Genomic DNA, 14153 nt, shown 5'->3' with positions numbered 1-14153 from the left:
GCACGGGAGGAGCTGGACAGAGTCGGGGAAGGAAGCAGTGGGGATGGAGAGGAGGGCCCGTCGCCCGCACGCCGCCAGGAAGGGGTTAACCAGATCCCACTGGGCCACCCGCCCCCTCCTCTCCAGAGCCACTCCTCCGGGTGGTCCCCCGGTGGCCGAGGTCTGAGCACGTGTTGCAGCCGGCGTGCGTCAGCGCGGGCCGAGGTGCTGAGTGGCCGCCCGCGCCAGGCGGAGCTATTTAAGAGGCGGCTGCCCAGCCAGCCTGAACTTGGCTCGGCCACAGGGAGCTCCGCTGCGAACGCGAGCCCGAGCCCGAACCCGAACCCGAAGCCTCGGCGCCCAACTCCGAAGGTAGGCTTGCCCTCTCGCCAACCCGGAATCAAGCCGGAGGTCTCTGGCGCGAGGGATGCCATCTTCAGTTTGGCAGTGTATTCTCCTGCCCCAGGAATGGCATTGCTAACAGTCCGCGGGAAGGCGCTGAGTCGAACAGCACAGCGTGCCCTGGGTGGGCGAGGCGAGTTAGCGACCCTCCCTCGCGCGCCCCTGGCGCCCTTGGGAGCCATGCACGCCATGCGAGCCATTGGCCAATGATTCCCATTGGAGCTGGAATGTGCTAGATTTTTACGCAGAGGTGCGGTGTCCCTTGCCATCTTTCGGAATAAGATCCCAGGAGATGATAAGGGATGTCCGGTCCTGTTGTCAATACCACGCTCTGGGGATAGACGTGCAGGCGGGAGGGCGGGGGGAGTCTAAAATGCAGATAGCACTTTGTCAGTGACTGAGGGCTGGGCGCAGGTTACTGGTCTCCAAAAATCCCGGAGATGTAGTGGTTAAAGTGTTGGGCTGGTACACCCCCAACCCCCGCCCCGCACCCCGAGGTCAGTGGTTTGCAACCACCAGCAGCTTCCTGAGAGACTGGGTTTTCACCTCTGTCAATGGTTGCAGTCTTGCAAACCCACAGGGGCTCCTTATGAGTCAACATTGACTCCAGGGCAGTGAGGTTTGGTTTTGTGTTGCTTTTTAAAATTATTATTTTTAATCATTTTATTGTAGGCTCGTACAACTCATCACAATTCATCCATCCATCCATTGTGTCAAGCATATTTGTACATTTGTTGCCATCATCATGCTCAAAACATTTGTTTTCGACTTGGGCCCTTGGTACCAGCTCCTCATTTTCTCCTCCCTCCCCGTCCGTCCCCCTTCCCTCCCAAGCCCTTGATAATTTAGAAATTAATATTATATTATCACTTCTTACACTGTCCGATGTCTCCCTTCACGCACTTTCCTGTTGTCCATCCCCCAGGGAGGAAGTTATATGTAGATCCTTGTAATGGGTTCCCTCTTTCTATCCCACCTTCACTCTACCCTCCTGGTATCACCACTCTCACCACTGGTCCTGAAGGGATCATCCGCCCTGGATTCCCTGTGTTTCCAGTTCCTATCTATACCAGTGTACGTCCTCTGGTCTAGCCTGATTTGTAAGGTAGAATTGGGATCATGATAGTGGGGGGCGAGGGGGGACATTAAAGAACTAGAGGAAAGTTGTGTATTTCATCGTTGCTACACTGCACCCTGACTAATGCGGGCACTTGGCTAGTGATGGCCTGATGCCAACGCCGCCCGGGTCCATGCTGCAGAAACTTTGTGAACCTGGCTCTTATCTCCAGCTACTGAACCTACTTCTCCTCTCCTTCACCACTCACCTCCCTCCCAAAGAATGCTTGCTTCCTCGCTCTTTGGAAATGAGCTACCTTCTCTCCGCAACCTCTCAGCTTTCACAGAGGAGTCTTTTATCTGGGGGATTTGCCACGTTTGCTTTAATCCCTCGCTTTTCTAGTAGAGATCAAACGCCCTGCTAACCTTGCTTGGTCCTTAGGGCAAGCAGAGCACAGACCTTCTGAAGGCTGGGTCGCTGCGAGCCCCTCCGACAGACTCTGCATCTGGCCCAGCCCCAGCGCCTGGGCGCGATGCGATCCGAGCTCCGTGTTGTGGCCCCGGTGCTCCAACTCCACGGGGCTCCCCCTTTTTGTTAAGTGCCCCTCTTTGCTCTCCCGCAGCCATGAACAGCGGCGTGGGCCTGTGCGTGCTGATGGCGGTGCTGGTGGCCACCGTTGTGGCGCAGCTCGCTCCCCCTGAGGACCCCGGAGTGCTGCGGGCCCAGGAGGCTCCCCAGAGGCCGCTGAGGGCAGTGCAAAGGGTGGACGGCGGCGAGCCGCGAGCGCACCTGGGAGCGCTGCTGGCCAGGTATATCCAGCAGGCCAGGAAAGGTAAGGATGGCCCTTCTGCATCCCTGGGGTCTGCCCTGGAGCTGAGCTCCCTATCCTGGTCCTCTCCTCCTCTTCCTCCTCTGGGAGAAACCTCCTGGGGACCAAAGCAGGCAGCAGGCTAGAGGGACAGGCTGGGGCTTCTTCTTTGCCCAGCTCACCCACACCAGACATTTGTGTTTCTGAGGGGCAGGGTGTGTGGGGGGCGGCGGGGGGAGACAGAAGGGACTTTAAGAGGGAGAAGAATCTTTTCCAAAGCTTTCTTTGAAATGCATTTGGTATTGCTAAGTTCAAGTCATTGCATGAAGACATCAGAAGATAAGATTTCAATTCCCTTTGAATTGACGTGGAGCTCCTTAAGAAGGAGCCCAAACTCCAGTCAATGGCCCCTGCTACCTGGGCGACCAGGTACTGGCCAGGGGAGACCCTCTGGCAACATAGAATGATTCGGGAGACCTCACAACAGCAGTTTAAAAAGAAGTAACAACATCACTTTGCACCAAACTGTGCCAAAGGAGAAAAGAATCCCTAAGGGTTTCAAGTGCTCCTTGGCCTGGGCTTAAAAGGATTGACCAGTTTGTTAGGGAGGCTGGTGGGGAGAATTCTGGCTGTGGGGCAAAGTGCTGGGAGAAACCAACACAGGTGGTCCTGAAGGGGCAGGGGGAGATGCGGGCTGGCAGGCATCTCTTTGGGGAAAGCTCTTGTCTCTAGTGGATTTGACTATTGTTGAATTCCAACCCATATAGACCCCATGACAGAGTACAGTTGCCCCATTGGCGTTTCTTGGCTGGACTTCTTATGGAAGCAGATCCTGGAAGCAGATCACCAGTGTTCGGTTAGGTTTTGCTTGGCTTTGCACCTGGGGAAATGCTAGGTGGGTTTGAACTGCAGCCAAGCTTAGCCAGGGCTCCTTCGAGAGAAGAAGGGAAAGCAGAGGGCGTGGCTCTCCAGGATCTCCTGCGGTTTACTATGAATCCGACTGGGATCTCTTTCAATGGGAGGCATTTCCAAGAGAGAGCGAGCAAGCTGGGTGGTGGCTGGTTCCTGTTCTTCCCTTTGGGAAATTGTCCAAGCCACCCTTGGCTTTGCTTTCTTGTAAATTACATTTAAAGAGGTGGTGATACTAGTTAGATAAGAGAAAGAGCCTGAGAATGCTTTGAGCTCCCACGGATGATCTGTCTGAAGGTCTCATTTGATGTCTGATCCTCAGGGTGGGCTGATCTTCAGCCTGATCAATCAGGAGCTTCCAGGGCTCTTTTTTTTTTTCTGGAAGAAAATCGACTCTCTTATTTCCCTCCCCACCTGAGACACGTCCCAGGAGTGGAATACAAAACAAGGATAGATGCGTGACAGTCTCTTGGATGGCACAAACCTTAGTGGGGGAGTTTGTCCCTCACACTTCCTCTCTGCGCATCTTCCTTTGCCTTCAGCCCGTTGTCCAAACACCCGAGGTGGGGATGACAGTCACTGGGAATTTCAGCTGCCAACTCCCACAGATCCGGGGGAGCTAGCAAACAAACACGTGACCAAGGCGGGCCAGGGGGAAGTACACATGCGTCACAACGCAGTTTCGTTCCTTTGAATCGCGTGCCTGTTCTGAGAGTGTATCAGACGTGTCCCCTGGTGGTGCTGTGTCCACGTGTTCAGCAGCTTGTCCACGGGTCGGTAGTTTGAAGCCAGCTGCTCCTGGGACAATCGCGGCCTGGGACGCCCTTTGGGGCACATCTACTCTGCCCTCGGGTCTTGCTAGGAGTTGAATCAGTGGCTGCTGCTGCTTTGCTTCCATGTAAGTTTATGAGGAGACTTGGTGGCACAGGGGTGAAACTCTTGGCTGATAACCCAAATATTGGCGGTTCAAAACTCTCCCAGAGCTTCTCTTTTGCTTTTTGGCTAATTCGGCTAATTTTGGTAAAGCAAGAGAGGCTTAGCCACCTGCTCTCATAAAGATTTCAAACCAAACTCACCACCATGGAGTTGATTCTGACTCAGATTGACCCTATGGGGCAGGCTAGAGAGCCCCCTTTGAGTTCCTCAGGCTGCACATTTTTACAAGGACCGAAGCCTCCTCTTTCTCCCACAGAGCAGCTGGTGGGCTCGAAAGGCTGACCTTGTGGTTAACCGCCCTAGAAAACCTTACAGGGCAGTTCTACTCTGTCACCTGGGGTCTCTATGAATTAGAACTCCACTCTAGGACACCCAACCACAGCAGCAAAGTGTTCTAGAATGCTCAAAGGTCCTGAACAAGGTCCTTTACTCTTTGGGCAGAGCTCAGCAGTTTGTCTTTAGGAATACCTCCAGGGCTTTCCATGACCTGGAGAGAAGCAGTTCTGTTAGTGGCCATGGGGAGGTAAGGGGAGGCATCTAACCATTAGTGTGCACCCTGCCCTCTGTCCAGCAAAGCCCCAGTGTTGCATCCCTATTGTCTGTGCAGTATTCACTTCGGAAAGCCAGGGCTCGACCAGGGTGAGTGACCCACACCAGGTTCCTCATTCAGACAGCAGCAGGCTGGGTCCATCCAAGCCCCCCTGCCCAGACTGCCTGGAAACCACCGGGCTTCCCAGCTGCCCTGCTTATTCTGGGCTTCCACGTTGACACTGGCCAGACCCTTCCACTGAATCTCATCTGGACTGTGGAAGCTCCTGCCTGTGTGTGGTCCCTGGGAAGTGAGTAAGGACCCTGGACAGGGCATGCAAGGTGAGGGCACCACCACAGTGTGCAGGGGGGAGGAGGACGGCATTGAGGGACCAGCAAGCCCTGCTTCTGTGGGTGTCCCCCCCAGCAATGCAGGCTGCGGGCTTTTTCAAAGCTATCCTTTTGCCTCTTCTTGTTGGAAACCAGGCAGGCTGTTGGTGGTCTTGGAGGGGGCGTTCGTGATCCGTGTGGGTAGAAGGATGGGGCAAACCCCTGTTCCAGGGAACGGGACTGCAGGATATGCTGGACGCAGGGTCTGCCTTGTCACTGAAACAACTCAACCCCTGTTTATTCTTTTGTGCAGGCTGGGGAGAGTCTGGGAGGGGCTGGAGGGCGTTGGGCTGACTCAGTTCTAGGCTAGGGGACTTGCGTGGGGCCCAGGGAGGAAGGATGTGAGCTTTGTGGCACTGTTCCTCTCACTGCTTTAGGTGGCTTAAATGAAGACCCAGTAAGATAAGGTCATTGCCTCTACGGTGTCCCCTTCAATAAATAATCTGGTCAGAGAAAACCTTTGCAGCTCATGAGAGGTGAGGGGCCACTGGGCTCCTCTACTCCTCCACCCTCATGGCCGCCCAAGTCCCCTAAGGGGCCTTTTGGACACTTCCTTTGTACAAGCTGCAAGGGGCTCCTGCGTGTGTCAGATGGCAGATTGTTTGGGACTAGATCACCAGATCTTTCTTCTGATGCACCTTGGGGCAGTCTTGAATCCCCAGCCTTGCAGTTGGCAGGTGAGTGCTTAACCCATCCAGGAAAGTTAGGCAGAAATGAATTCGCCTAGAGACTTCCAGACCACCAAGCAAACCCATGTAACTAACTGCCCGAGTAGATTGCCTTTCCTGGTGTTCAGCTGCTAACCAATAGTTGGCGCTTCAAAGCCACCCGGAGGCTCCAAGGGAGAACGGCCTGGGATTGGCTTCCCTATGGATCAGAGCCTGGAAACCCCTATGGAGCAGGTCTGCCCCTGTCACATGGGCTTGCTCCTGTGAGTCGCGTTGGCTCAGTAGCCTCTGGCAACAACTCTAGTTTCTTGGACATGGACCTACCGCTTTTTACAGCGTAGTCCAGCCAACTCAGTATCTTGCTAGATCTTGGACGCTCTGAAGAGGGTCGATGTTGTGGTTTTGCCTGGAAATCCCTGTTGTGCTCCATGACAGCTCAAACCAGCCATGTTCTTGGCCATCATGTCTCCCATTCTCTCCCCCCCTGGCTCTGCAGCTCCTTCCGGCCGGATGTCCCCAGTTAAGAACCTGCAGCACGTGGACCCCAGCCACAGGATAAGCGACAGGGACTACATGGGCTGGATGGATTTTGGCCGCCGCAGTGCCGAGGAGTATGAGTACCCCTCCTAGGGGACCCAGGAGTCGTCCACTGGACCAGAAGCACTTCTCGTCTCAGAGAAGGCAGCATACGAAATAATCACCGTCATAACTCATTGTCTCTGAAGTTTGACTCCCCCCCCCCCACCAGTATCTATTTATTAAGTTCTCGGTGTGGAAAACCCTGTTTGTAAGATTGCCCAGTGCAACTGTGAACCTCTGCCAACATGTGCAGATGAAAAACACAATGTCCCCTCCTCTGTGACCCCTGGCCCAAACGTGTTGCAATGCCATTAAAATGATTTCATTCTGCTCCCTCCTGCCTTGGGTCTGCTGGGGGCAAAAGACTCCGCTTGTCCTTTGGCTTGGCCAGGGGCAGGGTACCTGAGAGACCATACTCAGGGACAGGTTCCTACAGTAGGTGACCCTGAAAGGGCTTTGGGACTTGAAGCTGGCCTTGGAGCTGGCTTCCCAGGGAAAGGGGAGGGGCCAGTAAACGGCCGTCTAGTGGTCAGCTCCAGCATTCGGCACTGCCGATCTTGGGTCCTGGATAAAGGACCAGCCTGCTGGTTGTAAACACTGGTTTGTCTGGGTGAGGCCCAGAGAGGGTCAGCATTGGGATGGACCTTCCCACTGCCCCAACCACAGGGTATTCTCAATAGCCACCTCCGTCCCAACCCAAGCAGGGTTCTTTAGGGGTTTTCTTATCTTGTAAACAGACCACATAGAAGCCTGACAGGGCAGCTCTACCCTGTCGTGTAAGAGGCACTGTAAGGCAGACTTGACTAGCTGGCCCACCACAACTTTGTTGAGGGTGGGGCGCTTTTGCCCACATTTCCTCCACAGGTTACAGTTGAGCAAACAGGTGCTGAGGGGGGAAAGTGACCAGCCCACAGTCCCCCAGCTAATGCGGTCTATAGAATGCAGTGCCCCGCACTCCCATGGTAGTGTGACTGCCATCTCTCCAGAGCCGAAACGCACTCACTGCCACACAGCAGATTCCGATGCAGAGTGACCCTCTGGGACAGAGTGAACTGCCCTGGGGGTTTCTGGGACTGGGCCTCTTGAAGGGAATAGAAAGCCTCATCTCTCTCCCACAGAGCAGCTAGTAGTTTCACACTGATGACCTTGCAGTTAGCAGCCGGACTCATAACCCACCATGCCACCCGGGGGCCTTCTCTAGCTCTTCTCACCTCTAGAGCCCATAGGAACCAGTAGGGTCTTGTTCCACAGCAGGTTCTGCTGCAGTGGGGATGTCAGGCTGCTGTCTCAGCCCCATGCTTGGTCTCCCAAGGGTACAGAGAAGAACCAGCCTGTGATTACCCTCCCTGGAGCCCACTACGTGTCATCACAGAACCTCTCCTGCCACGGGCTAGACCAGACATGGTCTCACATCCCACCCATCCACAGTGCAACCTCTCAATGCCTCCAACTGGAGGTTTTGGGAACCTTGAATTCTCACTCAGCAGAGATTCAGGGGGGTCTTCTGGGGCAGGGCAGACTGAAAGGGAACACAGGTTACACACGATGTTGAAAAATCCACAACTAGTCTTGAAGGGACCGTCCCCAGCCCTCTGGCACCCACCCCCAGCTTGGTAGAAAGAGAACAGACAGTGGGCAAGTTCTCAGAGGGAGAACCAGGAAGACTGGGCCAGTGCCTGTTAGCTTGAGCTGAAGTGAGAATTCAGTGTAAAACCCCAAACAGACGACACTGAAGGGAGATTCTGTTCTCTCGGTGCTCGGTACCCAGTTCAGTCCCTATTTCTGGTCTCTGAGACCGCCTCATACATGGCTATCTAATCCTCATTTAACACAAAATATCTAGATGCTTGTGGTTTTCAGTTAACCCCACCACACACTGAGTGGGTTGGAGATAAGAATGTGAGTGTGTGTGTGTGTGTGTGTGTGTGTGTGTGTGTGTTGGGGAAGAATGAGCGGCAGGAATTTAGTACAAGACAGGAGATGGGTCATGGCATTTTTATCTGGACTAGTCATTTACAAACCATAATCTTCCAAGGGAAAGTCACAGAACTACAAAACAGACGCCCTAGCCAGACATTGCAATCCGTTCAAAGATGGTTTTAAAAGATGCATGAGCAGCCAATAATGCTTTCAACAGATGCAGAGCTGGTTAGGATCTGAGTATGGGGCTCATCTTTTATTCAGGATTTTCTCTTGCAGAGAACCTGGATGAGTTTAAACTGCCAACTACTTGCACGACCAGGGCTCCCTTCTACAGTTTAGGGATTGTAAGCCGAGAGGCACTGAGCCCGCCAGTGTCAGATAAGTGCCTGGTGTCCCATTGAAAGGAACCCAGGAACCTTGTTTGCCCATTTCAAAATCTTTCACAAAACATCCTGGCAGGTGAAAGGAAAGAACTTTTCTGGACTCTTCTGAGTGCAGGACCCCATCTCAGGAGCCTGTGAGCATCGGCTCAAGTTTGCCTCGATCCCATTTTTCAAACTGGAGCTCAGAGAAGCACGGTGGCCTACACACACACACACACACACACACACACACACACACACACACTCAGCAGTGCTGGTATTTAAGCAGTCAATTCTGGAATAGACATTCACATCAGGTACCTGAGAGCCACTGTCAAGCAGAAATGGGCTTGAGCCTTTTCTTGATGCTGCGGCTGCACCTGAGGGCACGGAATTATCATGCATGATTGCTTGTGGTGCAGTTCCCCAGGTGGGAGTGGGAGGGACCCTTGAGGTCTGCTCCCCTAACAGGATCCAGACCAGGCCCCCTCTAAATGCACTGTCCTACTCCCATCTCTCTGCCACATCCTGTCCTCTGGGGATTCCTAGGACAGCTCTGCTGGGGAATCCCCACCCAGTCAGAAAGGTCTGGCCTCCCTCCTCTTCTCCCTTCTGCTTCTCCCTTGCCTCTCTCCCGATGGCCCTCCCCAGCTGACCCCTGAAACCCCTACAGCTTGCAGGAATTCCACCCTAAACCATATCTCCCAACAACTATTCCTGTGGCTTGCGACCTTGGCTCTGTGGATTAAGGTGGCTGCATTGGAAACCCTTTGAAATCAAAATCTAACAATGACAGTGACTAGCATGCAAGTTCAATATACTCTCTACCCCTACAGCTACACCCAGTCCCATTTTATAGATGACAAACTGGCCTGTCATCACACAACAAATGAACAGTGGAACCTGCAGCTCTCTCTAGAATTAATGGCTTGCCAAACGGAGACATAAAGGGCTTTCCTGGTGGCACCAGCATTGACAGATGCCTCTGGCCTGCCAACCACCAGTGGGGGCAGAAGGAGTGGCCATTAAGATTCACCTCCCCTGAATCTGCTTGGCCACAACCAGGCTGCAGGACATCCCTCCTGGGAAGTGAAGGAAGCCTTACGCACAAAGCCCACCTGACACCTCAACTTCAGTCCATTACAGGTAAACAGGAGGATGAGAGAAAGATAGTCTAAATGCCTTCTCTATAAAATGAGCTAAACTTCCAACCTCACGAAGGGATCACTGAAGATATGGGTGCTATAGCAAAGTGTGGTGAGGAAACTAGATGGTGCCTGGCTATTAAAAATAAATGTATCATCTGGGATCTTAAAAGTTTGTTTTCAAACAAGCAGCCATCAAAGTGATGCATCAACTAAGTCCACATGGAAGAAGCACACCGGCCTGTGTGATCCAAGAATCGTAAATAATATAATTATAAAGGAGGGACTAGCATCAGAGCTTAAATTATGAACACCTAAGGTTATGGATGACAGCAGAAACCCCAAATCCATTCAGTGAATCCCCTCAGACCCTGGATCAGGGTTATGAATAGCTTGCTAACATGCAGAATGTATTGAAATGTAAATTGTTGTTGATGCAGTTCGGCTAAAATGTACTGCCCTGTCATTTGATTTTCCTTATCATCCATTTAAATTTGGTCTCGTTTTCCATATTTTCTGCTTTCTTTTCAATTGAGGTTTCCCTTGTTCACTTTCAATTCAGTTTCCCTTGTTCACTTTTTTGTTTTTAAATTATTTTTCTGTGTATGAAATCCAGTACAGGCAAACCTCGAGGGATCCTAATTGGATTAAAGGTTCCTTGGGGGTATGGCAGGGGAGGTTGGAGGGAAACGGGGAGCCAATAACGATGAGTACAGAATGAAGAAAATGCCCTACAACTGATTGTGGTGATGATTGTACAACTCTTCTTGATGCCATTGAACGAACGCATTGTACGGAATGTTATAAAAACAAACCAAAACAAAAAAATGAGTAAAAGCTCCAAAGCAAAAACATTTCCACTTGTCTGAGGTGGAGGAGTCAAAGACAAGACCTGCCCTGCATTCATTGAGCCGGATTTCCAGATGCCTCGAATTTTAAAATTTATTTTTGTTGTTGTTTTTCTTCAGGGCTTTGAATCAATTCAGCCTGAGTTCAGTGATGGCTGATGAAACCACACCTGAATGGACCCAAGTTTTAAGATGGGGTGAACTGGAACACTAAGGGAAATGGGGACAGTGACAGGGTGCAGCCCTGCGAGGACTAGGACTTGTCCCTCTTTAAAAACCAGGGGCGTGCAACCAGACCTCTTGCACGACAGAGTCGGAGATCATTGTACCGGCTCCAAGAAGGCGGCGTGCCTATCTGAGAGTGTGCCTCTGCGGCCATGACAATGACTCGATGTCGCCCGTCAGGCTCCCCAGAGGCACCTCTCCCGAGCCTCCCAGTCCACCGCACTGAACTCTTAGTGTTCCCCACTCCCGCGCACCGTGGGAGCACCCACATCTGCAACATCTGGGTCTCTCCCGCTTCCACTGCCTTGCCAAGGCTGAACTGGCTGGAACAGGCTGGAAGCCCTGTGGTGGTTTTCTCTGGTTTTGTTTTCCAAATTGTTATTCCAAAGATAAATAAAGCCCGAGTCAGGTGAAGACAGGGAAAATCGCTGTCTCCCTTAGGTCCCGCAGGCTCAGGGCTCAGGAAAGGCATCTGTCGATGAGCGGATATTAACGCAATCTTTCCTGTCTGCTGCCTGATCTGACCTGCGTGAGCGCAGGGTCTGCGCCGTTGCCGACACCCACCCCACTGCGGCTGCTGGGACCTTGACCCTGGTCGCCTACTGCCCTCTCCCTCCCCCATTGCGCTTCAGCCTCCCCGCCTTCCTTGCAGCTCCTTAGAGACAGGACCCCGAGGTGCGCTCCCACCCTAGGCCTCTGCGCACCCATGCCCTCGGACCAACAGCCTGCCCTCCAAATGGACGGCGACACCCTTCAACTCATCAGGCTCCAGGGTCACCTGCTCAGAGATACCATCCGGTCATCCTCTAAACAAGCTTCTGCCCTCTTCCCAATTCGCCTGTCTTCTCGTGCTGACCAGCACTCGCAGTTACATTGTCTGTCTCTTTACCAGGAGCGCTGGTGGCATAGTGGTTATGCGATGGACTGTGATCCGCAAGGTCAGCAGTTCAAAACCACCAGCCTCCCCAGGCTAGAAAAGTGAGGCTTTCTACTTCCATAATAATAAATTAAAAAAAAAAAAAAAAAAGAGGCACAGTCTCAGAAACTCACAGGGATACTTCTACACTATCCTATCAGATCACTGTGAGTCGGCATCAACTCGGTGACAGTGAGTTTGATTTGGGAGGTTGGTCTGTTCCTTTGTAAATTCTGTCTCATCCACTGAACACATCAACTCCATCAGCCATTCCGTTGATTGCTATATTCTCAGCAGGCACAACAATGTCTGATGCAATTTAGATGCTCAGTACATTTTTTAATTTTTAAATTATTTTATGGACATATAATTTACATACCATACAACTCACTAGTTCAGTCGTATGAAGAAGAGTTGGGCAATCATTGCCATAATTAATCTCCATAATTAATTTTGGAACATGTTCTTTATTATACTGACTGTTGTAACCCAGCCCCACCCCCGTTCAGTAAATCTGTTTTTAAGAGTAGTTGTATAATTAAGGTGTCAGTGAATTAATTCACAATTAATGGATGAATGAGGAAGAATATCTCTTTATCCCTGCAACTCAAGTTAGTGACTGATTTTTGAAAAAGAGCTCACTCCATCCATTTGCTTGAAAAACGAGAGTTGTCAAAAGCAGGGCCAGGGACCTGGCTCTGAGCTCCCAAGATAGGAGGGACAAGGGGAGCTGGAAAACAGCACACAGAAAGAACGTGGCCAACACCATGTGTCGTGTGCCAAGAGAGTGACAGCGTATGCCAAAGCACGCCCACCGGCAGCATGAGCCTGCACACACACACACACACACACACACACACACACACACACGGAGATAGATAAGACTATCTCCAGAATCGATTTGGCACATTGAACATTAATGACCTAAGACTAGTCCAGTGGTGGGGTGACATCAAGGGCATCGTACATGAAGAAAGAAAAGATCACTGAAAATACAGAAGAGGTGTTGGGGAGAGGGGGCAGGGGAGACTTTGGAGACCCAAATGGACGTCAGAAGAGACTCTGAAACTTTCTCTTAAACAAATAGATCATAATACAATAATGCCAGGCTATTTCAATACATAACTTTCAACTAAAGATCGATCAACTAGTAAGAAAATCAACAGATAGAAAAAAAATAAATAATCATCAACTTGATCTCATAGATAAATATATAGAACACTTCACCTAACCAAAATTTATTTTGCTTTCTTTTATAGTGCCCATGGCAGCTATTCTAGAAGAGATCACATTTTGGATCCTAAAGCAAGCATCAATAAATTCAAAAACATTTGAGAAAATACAAGTCATCTTTTCAGATCATATTGTTGTAAAATTAGAAATCAACTGTAGAACAATCAACTCCAAAAAATCTATACCTGGAAATTGAACAACATTTTACTGAAGAATCACTGGATAACTGAAGAAGTAAAGAACACAAAAGATCCCTTGAAACAAAGGAGAAGAAAAACACAACATAACAAAGCCTGTGGGGCACAGCAAAAGCAGTGCTCAGAAAGCAGTTTATAGCAATAACTGCACACATCAATAACGAATTAAAACAAACACCCTAACACATCACTTACAGCAATTGTCAAAAGCACAGCAAAATAAACGTTCAGTTATTAGAAATAATAAAGACTAGGGCAGAAATAAATCAGAAAAAAATTTTAACTCTTAAAAAAATCAATAAGACAAAAGGTTGCTTCTTTGAAAAGGTTCACACGGTTTATAAACGATGAACAAATGAAACTTGCTCTTGAACAGAGTATATGAAGTGAAAAAAACAATGAAGTGGAAGAATGGAGCAGAAAACTTCAAAGGGTGACCCTAGAAGACAAGGTGAAATAGTGTAAAGAAATGTGCAAAGAGCAAGAGCTAGAAAAACAAAAAGGAAAAACCTGCTCAGCATCTCTGAATAGGAAATGATTGAAAGCAAATGGAAGTCTCAAGTTGAAATATTGAAGGATCCTACAGGCAAAATATTGAATGATGTGGAAAGCATCAAAAGAAGATGGGATATACACAGTCATCCACGGTACCTGTGATAGTTAGGCTTTTTCAGAGCCAACATAGCTCCAGTAGGTATGTGTGGGCACAGTTTAGCTTGTCAATCAGGTCTCAGCTTGATGACCTCTTTTAGAGACAACTGGCTCTCCAGGGCCAGCCCTAGACCAGAGTGCTGCCTGAGTAGCTGCCCTGCCTTCACATGTGTGCTGCGCTACCTGTGGGCCAAGCCAACCCACAGGCTGTGGGGGACTGCATCGATGTGCCTTGCTGTTCCCACTGAGCTGCTGCTCCACCTTGCCATGTCTGCTGTTTGTGGTCCAACTCTGCTCATCTTGCCACCTCTCCAGAGGCCACACTTCCCACTAGTTGGTTAACAATATTGGCTGTACCATGGACCGCCAGGAGAATGAACAATTGTGTCTTGAAAGA

At 50.6% G+C, this 14153-nt stretch overlaps 1 protein-coding gene across 1 annotated transcript; it reads left to right on the top strand.

Moving 5' to 3' along the window:
* The first annotated feature begins 226 nt into the window (after positions 1 to 226).
* On the top strand, positions 227 to 6590 carry CCK (cholecystokinin). The gene is made up of 3 exons (XM_004708554.2): positions 227 to 351; positions 2061 to 2270; positions 6174 to 6590. Exons 2-3 carry the CDS (start codon positions 2063 to 2065, stop codon positions 6305 to 6307), a joined length of 342 nt encoding a protein of 113 aa, XP_004708611.1. The 5' UTR covers positions 227 to 351; positions 2061 to 2062; the 3' UTR covers positions 6308 to 6590.
* Positions 6591 to 14153: the final 7563 nt, after the last annotated feature.

This window comes from Echinops telfairi, unplaced genomic scaffold, assembly GCF_000313985.2.
Source record: "Echinops telfairi isolate 266 unplaced genomic scaffold, ASM31398v2 ScPeMD7_4225;HRSCAF=4972, whole genome shotgun sequence".
NCBI classification, from domain to species: Eukaryota; Metazoa; Chordata; class Mammalia; order Afrosoricida; family Tenrecidae; genus Echinops; species Echinops telfairi.
The sequence above is the reverse complement of the archived record's forward strand: the minus strand, read 5'-3'. Positions and strand labels throughout refer to the sequence as shown.